The 15979-nt window shown below is 41.2% G+C and overlaps 1 protein-coding gene across 3 annotated transcripts in view; it reads left to right on the top strand.

Moving 5' to 3' along the window:
* The window catches only part of CFHR5 (complement factor H related 5), a 34474-nt gene extending 22264 nt beyond the window's left edge, over positions 1-12210 (top strand). For all 3 annotated transcript variants that reach the window (XM_006064888.4, XM_025285329.3, XM_006064887.4), the window contains 4 exons: positions 1907-2083; positions 6327-6509; positions 9734-9916; positions 11973-12210. In XM_006064888.4, coding sequence (XP_006064950.4) covers positions 1907-2083; positions 6327-6509; positions 9734-9916; positions 11973-12169 — 740 coding nt within the window. In that variant the 3' untranslated portion in view covers positions 12170-12210. The remainder of the gene's footprint in view (positions 1-1906; positions 2084-6326; positions 6510-9733; positions 9917-11972) is intronic.
* Positions 12211-15979: the final 3769 nt, after the last annotated feature.

Raw genomic sequence — 15979 nt, 5'->3', positions numbered from 1 at the left:
ATTTCTATAAATAATTACTATCTGATCTTTTTTTATTTCATTGCATCAGCCTGGAAAATACCTCCGTGTGGACCCAAAATAAGAACCAAATTATGTAGCCTGAGTTATTCTTGCCTGGAGAATCCCAGGGATGGGGGAGCCTGGTGGGCTGCCATCTGTGTGGTCGCACAGAGTCGGACACAACTGAAGCAACTTAGCAGCAGCAGGAGCAGCAGCCTGAGTTATAGTACATTCTGGGGTGTTTGGAGTCTCCTCTTAGAGAAAGAGAGACCAGGACCAGGCCTCATCTCTGCTCTTCCTGTTTTCCTAATTCCCTTAACTCTATCCCAGATTTTCAAATTAGCTTGCTTACATATTTCCTCCACAGAAGCCATAAGCTTTATTCCAAGTTTTCCTTTTGGTCTGTCTGCTCTGTGCCCTTGCATCCCAGCAGTCTCTGGACTTTGAGCTACAATGCCTAAGTATTTGCCAGTTTTCTCCTTACAAAGTCAGTTGCTCAGTAGTGTCTGACTCTTTGTGACCCCATGAACTGTAGCCTGACAGTCTCCTCTGTCCATGGGATTTCCCAGGCAAGAATCCCGGAGTGGGTTGCCATTTCCTCCTCCAGGGGATCTTCCCAACCCAGGGATCGAACCCAAGTCTCCTGCATTGCAGATGGACTGTTTACCGCTGAGCCACTAGGGAAGCCCAACAGAGTCAGATCCTGGCCTCCTTTGTTCCATTTCCAGCAATCTCAGTATAGTAAAGTCTTTACTTTTGAACTTTAAAGACTAGCAGATTCTCTGTTGCTGCTTTCAGATTCTAAAGTAGATCACCCAGGCCACTCCTTCCCCATCTCCTTGGCTTTTGGATCATCAACTGGCCCCCTTACTCCTGGGGATGAAAACTCCCAGGGTTAGCTGCTGAACCCCTTTGAGTCTGGCAGACCCCTGGTCACTGGGCCTCCGTGATGACGCACTGAGAGGAACTGTCCCCCACCCCAGGAAGGTGTGAACTGTGTGGCTCATGGTCGCCAATCATGTAGCAGCGGGACACAGGCCTCCAGTCAGCAGCGTCACTTGGGGTACATTTGAAGTGGGAATTAATGGAGAAAAAGGACTTATCAGCAGAGAAGAAGCAGAACTCTCCATGTCTCATTATTCCGTCCTTTGACACACGAAGGGGAGGGTCCCATAGCAATCTATGTATTTGTGGACAAAAGCAGGGCAAGTGTAATATTATATACCACCTCCACAAGCAAGAGACCTTTTGGAAGTGCATGTTTTGAGGATCCATAGGGGAGGGCTGGCGTGCTGCAGTCCATGGGGTTGAAAAGAGTCAGACAAGACTTGGTGACTGAACAACAAAGTGTTATATCAGGGAGGTTCTCCCCGGCACAAGCTCTGACTTACTGACTCTGGGTTTTTGCTAAGCCTCTGAAATGTGGGAATAATTGAACCTCAAGGAACATCCAGATTTATCTCTCTTTATTAATATGATACTGCTACAGACTTATTCGTGCATCACCTCTTTTTATTACTTGAATGCTTTGAAAATATTTCTTCAGCATGATTTAGTGGGTACCTTTTCTTGCCTTAAAGCATTAGGCTGAATGTAGCTACATGAGGACTGACCTTCAGTCAAACCCCTGGACCTAAGCAACCCATCTTGCACTCTCATTTCCCAAGACTTTCTGATCCATTCTTTTGTCGTTCAAACACGGGCTATAGTTTTTTGCTTTCTTTTACTTTTTTTGACAGCACAGCCTACCTCATGCAATGAAATGAAGAATAATTTCATAGGATGATACTTAAATGCATGAAGCATAATTAAATGATATCATAAATATTTCAGATATTTTATTGAAATGTTGCTTAGTTTCTGTTTAATAGTCTTATTGTGTATGGATATCTTCCTTTTTTAATAGCAACAAACCAACTTAAGAGGTGTGAAAAACCACGGTTTTATACAAGAAGACATTTAAGTTCACATATGTATGAATTTAATCACAATGCCAGAGTAAGTTACAAGTGTGCTGGGAAGAGTACAGACATACAGACAGTCTGCATCGACGGGAAGTGGGACCCTGAACCAGACTGCCTAGGTGAGATTTGTTTGAAAGATTTTGTAGATCGTTTGCTTCTTCACCAGAAAAGTGCTCTTGAAATTAACATGCTTTTAAATTAAATTATTCACTGTGATATATAATCATAAAATTGGAAGGTAAAGTCAGAAACTGCTCATAACCATGGACAGAGGAGCCTGGCAGGTGCTTAGAGAAGATAACTGGTGGCCAGTTTTTCTATATACCGATATTATACTCATTAATGATTATGGAATAAAGAAAATTTGAAACATAGGACAGACTAAGAGAATTTACCACTTAAAGACTCATTTCGAAACAGATCATATCAAATATACATGATGGAATACCAGCTCCTAACGGAAGAGTATAATGGCTGGGACTTAGCTGGTGGTGCAGTGGTTAAGACTTTGCTTTCCAATGCTGGGGATATGGGTTCCTAACCCGGTCCAGGATCTAAGATCCCGCATGTCTCAGGGCCAAAAAACCAAAACATAAAAACAATATTGTAACAAATTCAATAAAAACCTTAAAAGCTTTCTGGGTATGATGGCATTAGAAATTGTGAAGGAGAAAAATATTTGAATATATAATTAAATTTAAATAATGATTTTAAGAAGATAAGTTAACTATAATTTGTCTAAAACAACTAAAATTTTTCATTTTTATTAAATATTTTATTTTTCAACATTATTATTTTTTTATTTTAGGAAGTGAATATTGTTCTGAGAGTTTCAAGAACTTGTTATATGCCTGTGGAATGTTTAGTTAAATTAATCAGCCATAGTTCACTGTTACATTCCCAGTATTAAAACTGTATAGATCACTTTCATAACCACAAAGAAGTAATATTTAAAAGTAATAATGAAATTGACCTCCTCTTCTATCTTTCATTTTGTGAAATAATTCACTTCCAAATAACCTAATGGAATAGTATTTAAAATACTAAGAAGTATATTATAATTATAAAACATACAGTAAAACCTATGAGATGCATAATAACCAAAATTTATAGTGACATTCAGAGCCTTAAATGCATATTTTTTAGGAAAAAATAAACTTGTGTGTGTATATATATATATACACACACATTAAATAAATATATAGCTAGGGGAAAACATACATTCCAGATGTTAAGAAGAGAAAGAAATAATAAAAGTAAAGGCAGAAGGAAGTGAATGAAATAGAATATTTTACTTAGAGTTGATTCCTTAAGTAAAACTAATTCTTAAAAAGATTAAGCAGACCTGTCTAACCAATTTTACTCTAATTAAGAAGAATGGTGGGAAGTCTGAAAAAAGTATCCTGCAACCAAGAAGTAGATGAAAATACAAATTTAGGGAAATAGGAGAATACCATTTTTTTTCTTCCTTTTTTTTTAAATTTTATTTTATTTTTAAACTTTACAATATTGTATTAGTTTTGCCAAATATCGAAATGAATCCACCACAGGTATACATGTGTTCCCCATCCTGAACCCTCCTCCCTCCTCCCTCCCCATACCCTCCCTCTGGGTCGTCCCAGTGCACCAGCCCCAAGCATCCAGCATCGTGCATCGAACCTGGACTGACGACTTGTTTCATACATGATATTATACATGTTTCAATGCCATTCTCCCAAATCTTCCCACCCTCTCCCTCTCCCACAGAGTCCATAAGACTGTTCTATACATCAGTGTCTCTTTTGCTGTCTCATACACAGGGTTATTGTTACCATCTTTCTAAATTCCATATATATGTGTTAGTATACTATATTGGTGTTTTTCTTTCTGGCTTACTTCACTCTGTATAATAGGCTCCAGTTTCATCCACCTCATTAGAACTGATTCAAATGTATTCTTTTTAATGGCTGAGAAATACTCCATTGTGTATATGAACTATAAAACTCCTAGAGGAGAACATAGGCAAAACACTCTCCGACATACATCACAGCAGGATCCTATATGACCCACCTCACAGAATATTGGAAATAAAAGCAAAAATAAACAAATGGGACCTAATTAAATTTAAAAGCTTCTGCACAACAAAGGAAACTATTAGCAAAGTGAAAAGGCAGCCTTCAGAATGGGAGAAAATAATAGCAAATGAAGCAACTGACAAACAACTAATCTCAAAAATATACAAGCAACTCCTACAGCTCAACTCCAGAAAAATAAATGACCCAGTCAAAAAATGGGCCAAAGAACTAAATAGACATTTCTCCAAAGAAGACATACAGATGGCTAACAAACACATGAAAAGATGCTCAACATCACTCATTATCAGAGAAATGCAAATCAAAACCACTATGAGGTATCATTTCATGCCAGTCAGAATGGCTGCAATCCAAAAGTCTACAAGCAATAAATGCTGGAGAGGATGTGGAGAAAAGGGAACCCTCTTACACTGTTGGTGGGAATGCAAACTAGTACAGCCACTATGGAGAACAGTGTGGAGATTCCTTAAAAAACTGGAAATAGAACTGCCTTATGATCCAGCAATCCCACTGCTGGGCATACACACTGAGGAAACCAGAAGGGAAAGAGACACGTGTACCCCAATGTTCATCGCAGCACTGTTTACAATAGCCAGGACATGGAAGCAACCTAGATATCCATCAGCAGATGAATGGATGAGAATACCATATTTTAAAGTAAAGAAATTTAGGGACTTCCCTGGAGATGCAGTGGGTGGGACTCTGCACTTTCACTGATGAGGGCAAAGGTTCAAATCCCTGGCTGGGGAACCTAGATTCTATAAGCTACGTGGTGCAGTAAAAAAACAACAACAACAACAACAACAAAACACCTCTTTTTTTGCAGAGAAGCACCACCAGACAGCAGCCTGTGCCCTGGGTGGGATGCGCTGGAGCAGAGCAGCTCCGCCAGTCTCGGTCAGGAGGTGGGCCTGCGGCTCTGACCTGTGCCCTGGGGTGGGATGCGCTGGAGCGGAGCAGCCCCGCCAGTCTCGGTCAGGAGGTGGGCCTGCGGCTCTGACCTTCGCCCTGGAGGGGATGTGCTGAAGCAGAGCATGCCCGCCAGTCTTGGTCAGGAAGTGGGCCTGAGGCTCTGACCTGTGCCCTGGGGCGAGACGCGCTGAAGCAGAGCACCCCCGCGAGTCTTGGTCAGGAGGTGGGCCTGCGGCTCTGACCACAGTGCTCCGGCGCTAAGGTGACCATTTAAAGTGCTTCCCTAAGAAAAAGTCCACTGACCAAAAAAGAGTTAGTTGCTAGTCAGACAGAGGCATTCTAACCACATCCACCAGCAGGCACTGTTCTGTTTAGAAGAAAATGCAGATTATGGAAATCCTTTATTGCCATCAAAGTTTAGGCTGTTGACCCTCCCTCCCATCTCCCTCCCCACCCCACCCCTCTAGGTTGTTACAGACCCCCTGTTTGAGTTCCCTGAATCAGACAGCAAATTCCCACTGGCTATCTATTTTACATATGGTATTGTAAATCTCCGTGTTACTAACTCCATACACCTCTAGAGGGAGGTTCAAGAGATAGGGGACATATGTATACCTATGGCTGATTCATATTGATGTTGGCAGAAACCAACAGAATTCTTTAAAATTATCCTTCAATTAAAAAGTAAATGTAAAATAAAAATAAAAGGATAGGTGGTCAAGGGAAGCCTTGGCTGGTTCTGTCATTACTGTTGCTATTTAAATATTTTTTTATGTTCTAACATGTTTGAACTACATGCACATAACTTTTTTGAATCATGAGGGTTAGCTAGAAGAAATTAAAAGGGCTAATTTGAAAAATTATACAAGAGTACTGACAGAGTAGTGATTAGGAGATACAAAGGGGGACCTGAGAAATTTTAAATCAATTATTACAACACAGACATGCTTTTTAAACCAAAAACTATGTTAACATAAAATACAGGTATTACTATAGCACAGTATATGTTGTTGTAGTTTAGGCACTAAGTTGTGTTTGACTCTTTGTGACCCCATGGACTGTAGCCCACCAGCCTCCTCTGTCCATGGGATTCTCCAGGCAAGAATACTGGAGTGGGTTGCCATACCCTCCCAGGGGATCTTCCTGACCCAGGGATCGAACCCAAATCTCTTTCATTGGCAGGCGGATTCTTAAACCACTGAGCCACCAGGGAAGCCCAGCATTGTATACACTATATGTATACATATATGTATGTGTATATGTATGTATGCAGAGAAAGAGAGAGTTAGTTATTGGATGTCCCATTATACTGAAATGTCATCTTGTTGAGCTGTTTTTCCTTAGCTTTTATTAATCAAATAATGCAATCTTTTGGTAGGAAAAAAGAAGCAACTGTGCCCACCTCCACCTCAGATTCCTAACGCTCAGAACATGCTAACCACAGTGAATTACCAGGAAGGAGAGAAGGTCGCTGTCCTCTGTAAAGAAAATCATGCATTTCTGGAAGCAAAAGAACTTGTGTGCAAAAGTGGACAATGGCAGTCCTTACCACACTGTGTAGGTCAGTATTTGTTTCTAAATAATGTTTAAAAAGAGGTTTCTGATCTTTGCTTTATCTAAAGAACAGGAAAAAAAAAACTTATGACCTATTTATTACACAATATTCTGAAGCATTAAACTGTCATCTAGTTACCCAATTCTGTCCATTTTTTTAAATTTTTATTTTATTTTTAAACTTTACAATATTGTATTAGTTTTGCCAAATATCGTCCGCCACAGGTATACCTGTGTTCCCCATCCTGAACCCTCCTCCCTCCTCCCTCCCCATACCCTCCCTCTGGGTAGTCCCAGCGCACCAGCCCCAAGCATCCAGTATCGTGCATCGAACCTGGACTGGCGACTCGTTTCATACATGATATTATACATGTTTCAATGCCATTCTCCCAAATCTTCCCACCCTCTCCCTCTCCCACAGAGTCCATAAGACTGATCTATACATCAGTGTCTCTTTTGCTGTCTCATACACAGGGTTATTGTTACCATCTTTCTAAATTCCATATGTATGCGTTAGTATACTGTATTGGTGTTTTTCTTTCTGGCTTACTTCACTCTGTATAATAGGTTCTAGTTTCATCCACCTCATTAGAACTGATTCAAATGTATTCTTTTTAATGGCTGAGTAATACTCCATTGTGTATATGTCCATGTTTTAAACTGTTTCTCTAAGATGTATCTCCAACAGTGACCAGAGAAGAAACAGGTTTGAGACCTTCACTGGAAACTTGATTCTATTCATTAGAATTACTCAATATCCAGCATTAAGATGTAGAGCAGGCAATCTGAGAGTGGTCAAGGCTAGGGTTTGAATTTGGTAACTGCTGCCGGAGAGATAATATGAAAGTTTTGGGACAGGCTGGGAACACATGAAGAGTTTACATGTCTAAACAAGAGAGAAAGAGGTGGGTAAAGAGAAGCAGCCAAACAAGGTTGCAGGAGATAAACTAGGGAAGGTTGCTAAAATAATTCCAGGACCCAATTGCAATGTGGGGGTGCTACCCCTCATTCTACAAGCAAGTGTCCTACAATTTGACTCAGTTCTGACACTGTCTACCCAGAGACAGCCTCAGATCTCACAGGCTAAGGACCCAGTCTTAAAAGACTGCTCCCTGCGGCCCCAGTTCAGATGCCGGTTGCATGTCCAGGTTGTGATCTGTGCTTCTGACCGACCAGGTATAGGTGAAGTTTTCCATGACCCTCTCCTTGGGTTCCCTACTTTGCTGGAGCAGCTCACCACACTCAGAAGCAGTCTACTCACTAGATCACCATTGTATTACAAAAGGGGACACCTCGGGAACAGCCAGATGAGAGCTACGCTCAGGACAAAGTGTGGGGGAGGGCGCAGAGCTGCCATGCCCCCTCCAGGAGTGGCTCTTCCCTCAATCTTCCCACAGGAAGCCCTATGGACCCTGTCTTTTGTGGGGTTATGGAAGCTTCAGTACGTTGGCACCATTGATCAAATCCGTGGCCATGGGTGATGGATTTGACCTTCAGGCCCTCTGCCCTCCCTGCAGGTCAGGGTGGGACTGAAAGCTTCAGCCTTCTCATCACGTGATGGTTCTCCTGGCAACCAGCACATCCTTGTCTTATCGAAGGGCTTTCTGAAAATCGCGTCATTGATGGAACAAAAGGCACCTTGATTGCTTTCCATCTTCAGGAGATTCCAAGGGTTTCCAGAGCTCTGTGCAAGAAGCAGGAGTCAGACCAAATGTTTGCTTCTTTTTAAAAATCACAACACCACAACTGATGTCCCAAAGCAATGCCAATGATACAAGTAAACAAAAACAAAAACAAAAGCCTTATTTTAAAATGTTATTTGACAGGATGACAAACATTTCAAAGACTGCTTAGCACTGGGCAAGATGCCTGAGAATTGAACAGTGGATTTAACAAGGAGCTCATCCTGGTGCTCTGTGATGACCTAGAGCGGTGGGTTGAGGGGAGGGGAGGGGGGTTCACGAAGGAGGGGATATACGTATCATCTTGGCTGATTTGTGTTGTCTGGCAGAAACCAACACAACATTGTAAAGCAATTTTCTTCCGAATAAAAAAAGTTAAAATAATAATAACATAGGAGGAAGGGAAGTAAAGGGAGATAGAGATGGAAAAAAAAAAAAAAAAAGCAGTGGATTTAGCTACCTGAAATTCGTTGGTAACTTTGCCTTTACCTGATGAAGCTGTGACTTTTTCAGCGCATTTCTATGCTGGTTACAGATTCAGCAGAGGAGACATTGGTGACACAGCAGAAAGAGGACAATTCACGGGCAGGGCCTTTGCTGGTGTAGAGGGTATGGAATCCAAAGTCCACATGAAGGAATTGGTTTGAGAAAAGAGCAGAGACAACAAGTGAAACAGGAGCGAGAAGAAATTATTTGCGATCAGATGTCTGATTCGGTCACTCTGTATCTGTAGCTTTTGTGACCGTGTAGGGAGATCAGTCAGTACCATGGAACTTATCCCAGCCAATCTTAACATGAAGTTGAAACATGATGGACAGAGAAAGAGGCTCACGCTATTATTTGGAGTTAAAAAAGTAAATGCAGAAGAGTGTGTCTACAAGTCATTTCAGTAAAATTAAAAGTTCATGACCATAACTGATAGCTACATGATGTTTGCATAACAGTAACAGTTGCCCCAGAGAATAAAAATGGGAAGGGAGTTTCTTATTTTTACCTTCCCTCTGTAATTAAACGTTTTTATGGGGAAAGGTGAAATAGACCAGAGATTTACTCACCAGTCCATCAGGCTTTAAATAAAAACAGTTTTTAATACTTATATAACCTTACATATGGACTTCCCGATGGCTCAGCAGTAAAGAATCCACCTGCAATGCAGGAGATATGGGCTCGGTCCCTGGGTCGGGAAGATCCCCTGGAGGAGGGCATGGCAACCCACTCCAGTATTCTTGCCTGGAGAATCCCATGGACAGAGCCTGGCAGGCTATGGTCCATTGGGTTGCAAACTGTCAGACACGGCTGTAGAGACTGACCACACAAGCATGCCCTGATATATGCTTAATACTTATTTTGTGTGTGTCTTATTTTAGGGTGAAAGAAAGCATTATAGTTCTAGTTATCAGGTTGCATGATAGAAATTTTATAATGAGCTATTTGGACTCTCGGACATCATGTAAATAAGATATTGAAGATATGAAATATGGAACTTCGCATTATTCCATTTATACTGCAATACTGACTTTTGTTTTAACACTTGCATGTCATCTTCCAGAGACTGCACAATACTGTGGGCCCCCTCCGCCTATTGACAATGGAGACATCACCTCCTTCCCCTCATCAGCATACTCTCCAGGGTCGATGGTCCAGTACCGCTGCCAGTCTTTCTATGAGCTCCGGGGAAATCTGACTGTGACGTGCAGAAATGGACGGTGGTCAGAACCACCCACATGCATTGGTGAGTTCTTCATATTTTCCTGGAGTCTGAAACTTGATGTTTATAGAATTTTCATGGACTAATTTTGTAGGATAATTTTTACTTAAATTCATTCAGCCAAAAACTTGTTAACAAGTGTAGGTATATAACTGAACATTTTTTTTTTAATCTGCTTTAAAGCAGAGTGGGAAAAAAGTTTCTTTAAAAATGATAAATAAGGACTTCCCTGGTGGTACAGTGGATAAGAATCTGCCTGCCGATGCAGGGGACATGAGTTCGATCCCTGATCCGGGAAGATTCCACATGCTGAGGAACAACTAAAGCCCCTAGGCTGCAACTTCTGAGCCTGTGCACCTAGAGCCCCTGCTCTTCAGCAAGAGAAGTCACTTCGATGAGAAGCCCGTGCAATGCAACGGGAGAGCAGCCCCCGCTACTCTCTGCAACTAGAGACAAGCCTATGCAGCAACAAGACCCAGCACAGCCAAAAATAAACACATTTTTAAAAAAAAACAATAATATAAATGCACTTTAAAGAGACCCAAAATACACAGTGCATTACAAAACTCCATGAATATCCCAAGTCATTTAACCACAGGACATATTCTTACACCACAAAATATTGTCACGTTACCAACATCTGAGGATTTTTTTCAGGAGACCATTTGTGAAATTATGGTCTGGGAGTTGTTCTTTATCAGTATGCAAAATTCTACTTGTAAACCTGATGGTTTTTCCTGGAAGAACTCTTTGCAGACCAGTGCTAACGTGGATTTTTACTCCCACGTGGCTGGGAGTTCTAGCAGGGAAAGTAGAAAAACTGGCAAGGTTAGCAAGTCGCCTCCCAAATCTGCACTATATCTTCTTCTTTTTTAAATGTGTATTTGGCTGCAGGTCCTAGTTGGCACGAGTTCTCTAGTTGTGGTACTCTGGCTCAGTAGTTGTGGTACGCCAGATTATTTGCTCTGGGGCATGTGGGATCTTAGTCCCCCAACCAGGGATCAAACCCGTGCCCCTGCAGTGAAAGTGTGCAGTCAACCATTCAACCATCAGGGAAGTCTCTCTGACTCTCTTAATGAAATTATAAAGTGGGGCAAACTCTTTGAAGGGCAGTTTGGGAATAAACTTCAGATTTTAAAAACATGCATCCTTTGACCTCACTACTTTATTTCTGGAAGACTAATCTATATACGCACTCTTGCAAGTGTAAAAGAATCTGTACAAGGATATTCACAGCCACATTGTCTAGCACAATAAGAAATGGAATCTACATAATTTCTATCAGTAGTCTTATGAGATTTGTTTTATTAACAACCTGTGCCAATGAATGAAGAAACGAGGCACAGAACACCTTAGTATTTGATTTAAGCCGCTTGGTGAGTATCTGGTGGTGTTAGGATTCATACATCACTTTATCGACAAAGGTCCATCTAGTCAAAGCTATGGTTTTTCCATAGTTATATACGGATGTGAGAGTTGGATTATAAAGAAGGCTGAGAGCCAAAGAATTGATGCTCTTGAAATGTGGTGATGGAGAAAACTCCTGAGAGTCCCTGGACTGCAAGGAGATCCAACCAGTCAATCCTAAAGGAAATCAGTCCTGAATATTCATTGGAAGGACTGATGCTGAAGTTGAAGCTCCAATACTTTGGCCACCTGATGCGAAGAGTTGACTCACTGGAAAAGATCCCAATGCTGGAAAAGATTGAGGGCAAGAGAAGGGGGAGACAGAGGTTGAGATGGTTGGATGACATCACTGACTCAATGGACATGAGGTTGAGCAAACTCCGGGAGATAGTGAAGGACAGGGAAGCCTGGCTTCCATATTCTGGCTCAAAACACTAAATTATGTGAATTTGGAAAATTTATTCTGCTTCTCTGAGCTTCCATCTCCTCATGGGTAGCATGGAGAGATAATGCCCAGCATTTATAAATGATACATACAAAATGCTAAGAACTACATCTAGTATAACTGAATATTAACTTTTAATATTCTTTTATAATTTTATTTAAATGCAATTTCACTGTTCTTGGATAAGGAAATATATATTATTAATTACCTTATTATTTTTTCTTTCAGATGCATGTATCATATCTGAAGACAGAATGAACAAAAATAACATACAGTTAAAATGGAGAAACCCCCCCAAAAGATATGCTAAAACAGGGGATTTCATTGAATTTGAGTGTAAACATTCACATAAAGAGAGAACACCCATACAATCATTTCGAGTCCTCTGTCAGGAAGGGAAATTTGAATATCCCACATGTGAATGAAACAAGCACAACTTCCCTGGATGTAGCCTTAAAAGTAATCTTACAGGTAGGCTGTTAGTATTTGTTATGTAGTCACTGCTACCGTTATTTTCTTTATACTTTCAGGGATGGTTTATCACAGTTTTAATTAGAACTCTGGATTTTCAGAGGTTCTTAAATTTGTAAGCTGAGTACCCAAGGCTTCTTTCATAGCAGGACCATGCGTATCCCAGTCCTGAGTCCCCCTCTCCTGTAACACATGCAGAAACATGCCCGCCTTCAGCGCTTAGTTCCACACACCCTCTTCTCATTGTCTGAAATTTACAGCTTCAAGGCTTTCTGAGTCAACTTTATTTCAGAGGAAGTGGTGTTGTTAGGATAATCTCTTTTCTTACATTATTATAATTTCATAAAAACACAAACACTGTCACCCCTATGTTTGTAGCAAGCATTAGTATGTTTAGTGTATAAACATACTAATACGTTTTTCCATTAGTATGTTTAAACTAATGTATAAACTAATTTATTCTAATTAGTTTAATTATTAATAATTAAATATTCAGGAAATCAGTCCTGAATATTCATTGGAAGGACTGATGCTGAAGCTGAAACTCCAATACTTTGACCACCTGATGTGAAGAACTGACTCATTTGAAAAGACCCTGATGCTGGGAAAGGTTGAAGGTGGGAGAAGAAAGGGGCAACAGGATGAGATGGTTGGATGGCATCACTGACTCGATGCACATGAGTTTGAGCAAGCTCCGGGAGTTGGTGATGGACAGGGAAGCCTGGCATGCTGCAGTCCATGGGGTTGCAAAGAGTCGGACACGACTGAGTGACTGAACTGAACTGAAAAACAACCCAGGTGCTCATTAATATACACAAGAGCTAAACAAAATTTACAATGAAACAATGAAATATTATGAAGTATTATTACATGTCATAACATGAATGAATCTCAGAAACATGCTAAGTGTCAAAAGCGTGTCACAGAAGACTACATATTATGTGGCTTCATCTATATGGCATGTCCAGAGTAGACACATGTAGAGAGACACAAGGGAGACTCGTGATCTTCTAGGGTTAGAATTGGGGAGGGGCTGCTGACTGAAAGCTAAGGATGATGAGTGTTCTAAAACTGATTATGGTGAGGATTGCACGACTCTGTGATTACGCCAGGAAGCACTCAATTGTACGTTTTAAATGGGCTGATTGTATGGTATGTGAACTATACCTCAATAAAGGTATTTTCAAAAATAGTGGTCAACAATTTTAAATCAATGAGAAACACAGGGAATGTAAAAAACAAAAAACTAAGACAGTATCAAAATCTGAGGAATTTATACTAACTCAAAGATTGGTAGTCTTGAATTAAAAAAAATAAGAACTTGTAAATCACTCTTGCTGTTAAAACAGCTGACCTCTAGGTTAGGAGGAAGCAGGTATTAATAGAAGTTTTATTTCTCCTCCTCAGTATTGAGGGGGAAATCTTGAACTGGGACTATTACTTAGAATTTTGAGAATAACAAAATACACATAAAAATGTTTTATTCAGAGCGTAGGAAACAGGATTTTAAACTTGGATGTTCTCTCTCCGTTTCTCAGAATTTCTTTCTTTCTTAAACTTTTGTGGCACATATTCCAAAGCAAGGTGCGTGGTCAGCAGCCATGCAGTGCTTGCTGGTAGGGTTTGCGGTGCGTAGCTCACTATTCTCTTCCACGAGGCAAAGGAGCCAAAATCAAAACAGAACAGGAGTAAGACTGGAAATAGGAGAAAGCCTTTGACAGGTGATCGTCAGGTGCTGGGAGTCACAGCCACCTTTCTTGGGCAGGTGAGTAGAATTTCATTCCCAGTTCCTTCCAATCTAGTCAGAAGGGCTTCAGAGAGACTATTTGGAGGCCATGATATTTATTTTTTACACACTATGTCTGATTCATGACTGAGAGAAGTTGAGGAGGTAAAGAGAAACTGGCAGAGGAAAAGTCAGAGGCCATGAAGGAGAGAGAAACTGGCTTGAAGCCAGCTTTTTATAGTACTCACCCGAAAGGTCCACCTGTAGCCACTCTAGTTAAGAAAAGGAGAGCCAGCAAGATGTGTGTTCTTTCTTGATTTTTATTGGAGTATCGCTCATTTACAATGTTGAGTTAGTTTCAGGTGTGCAGTAAAGTGACTCGGTTGTACACACACATACACCCGCTCTGCTTTAGATTCTTGTCCCATACAGGTCATTGGAGGATTGAGTAGAGCTCCCTGTGCTGCATAGTAGGTCCTTATTAGTTCTCTATTTTATATATAGTAGTGTGTATATGTTCCCTGGTGACTCAGATGGTAAAGAATCTGCCTGCAATGGAGGAGACCCAGATTCTATCCCTGGGTTGGGAAGACCCCCTGGAGGAGGGCATGGCAACCCACTCCAGTATTCTTGCCTGGAGAATCCCATGGACAGAGGAGCCTGGCAGGCTATAGTCCACAGGGTTGCAAAGAGTCAGACATGACTGAGCAACTAATACACTTCCACAGTGTGTGTATGTTAATCCCAGTCTCCCAATTTCTCCCTTCTCCCTTGTAACCATAGTTTGCTTTCTACATCTGTGACTCCATTTGTTTTGAAAATAAGTTCATTTGTACCATTTTCTTTTTAGATTCCATCCATAAACAATATCATATAATATTTGTCTTCCTCTGACTTCACTCACTTCAACAATGCCTGGCTCCACCCATGTTGCTGCAAGCTCAATATAAAAAACAAAACAACCCAATCAAAAAAAAATAAATAAAGGGTGGAAGATCTAAATAGACCTTTCTCCAAAGAAGACATGCTGCTGCTGCTGCTGCTGCTAAGTTGCTTCAGTCGTGTCTGACTCTGTGCAACCCCATGGACGGCAGCCCACCAGGCTCCCCCATCCCTGGGATTCTCCAGGCAAGAACACTGGAGTGGGTTGCCATTTTCTTCTCCAATGCATGAAAGTGCAAAGTGAAAGTGAGGTCGCTCAGTCCTGTCTGACTCTTAGTGACCCCATGGACTGCAGCCTACCAGGCTCCTCTGTCCATGGGATTTTCCAGGCAAGAGTACTGGAGTGGGGTGCCATTGCCTTCTCCCAAAGAAGACATACAGATGGCCAAAAAGCACATGAAAAGATGCTCAACATCACTAATTAATAGAGACACACAAAGCAAAACTACAATGAGGTCTCACCTCACAGTGGTCAGAATGGCCATCATCAAAAAATCTTCCAACAATAAATTCTGGAGATGGTGTGGAGAGAAGGGAACCTTCCTACACTGTTAGTGGGAATGTAAATCTGTGCAGCCACTATGGAAAACAGTACGGAGGTTCCTTAAAAAACGAAAAGTAGAACTACCACATGATTCAGCAATTCCACTCCTGGACATATATCCAGAGAAAAACACCATCTAAAAGGGCACATGCACCCTAATGTCCATTGCAGTGCTTTTTACAATGGCTAAGACATGAACGCAATCTAAAAGTCCACCAACAGAAGGGTGGATAAAAATGTGGTACATATATGTGTACACAATGGAATACTCAGTTCAGTTCAGTTCAGTCGCTCAGTCGTGTCCGACTCTTTGCGACACCATGAATCGCAGCACTCCAGGCCTCCCTGTCCATCACCAACTCCCAGAGTTCACTCAGACTCACGTCCATCGAGTCAGTGATGCCCTCCAGCCATCTCATCCTCTGTCGTCCCCTTCTCCTCCTGACCCCAATCCCTCCCAGCATCAGAGTCTTTTCTAGTGAGTCAACTCTTCACATGAGGTAGCCAAAGTACTGGAGTTTCAGCTTCAGCATCATTCCTTCCAAAGAAATC

Source organism: Bubalus bubalis, chromosome 5, assembly GCF_019923935.1.
Source record: "Bubalus bubalis isolate 160015118507 breed Murrah chromosome 5, NDDB_SH_1, whole genome shotgun sequence".
Lineage (NCBI taxonomy): Eukaryota > Metazoa > Chordata > Mammalia > Artiodactyla > Bovidae > Bubalus > Bubalus bubalis.
Note: the sequence above shows the minus strand (reverse complement) of the source record. Positions and strands in the feature narration are given on the sequence as shown.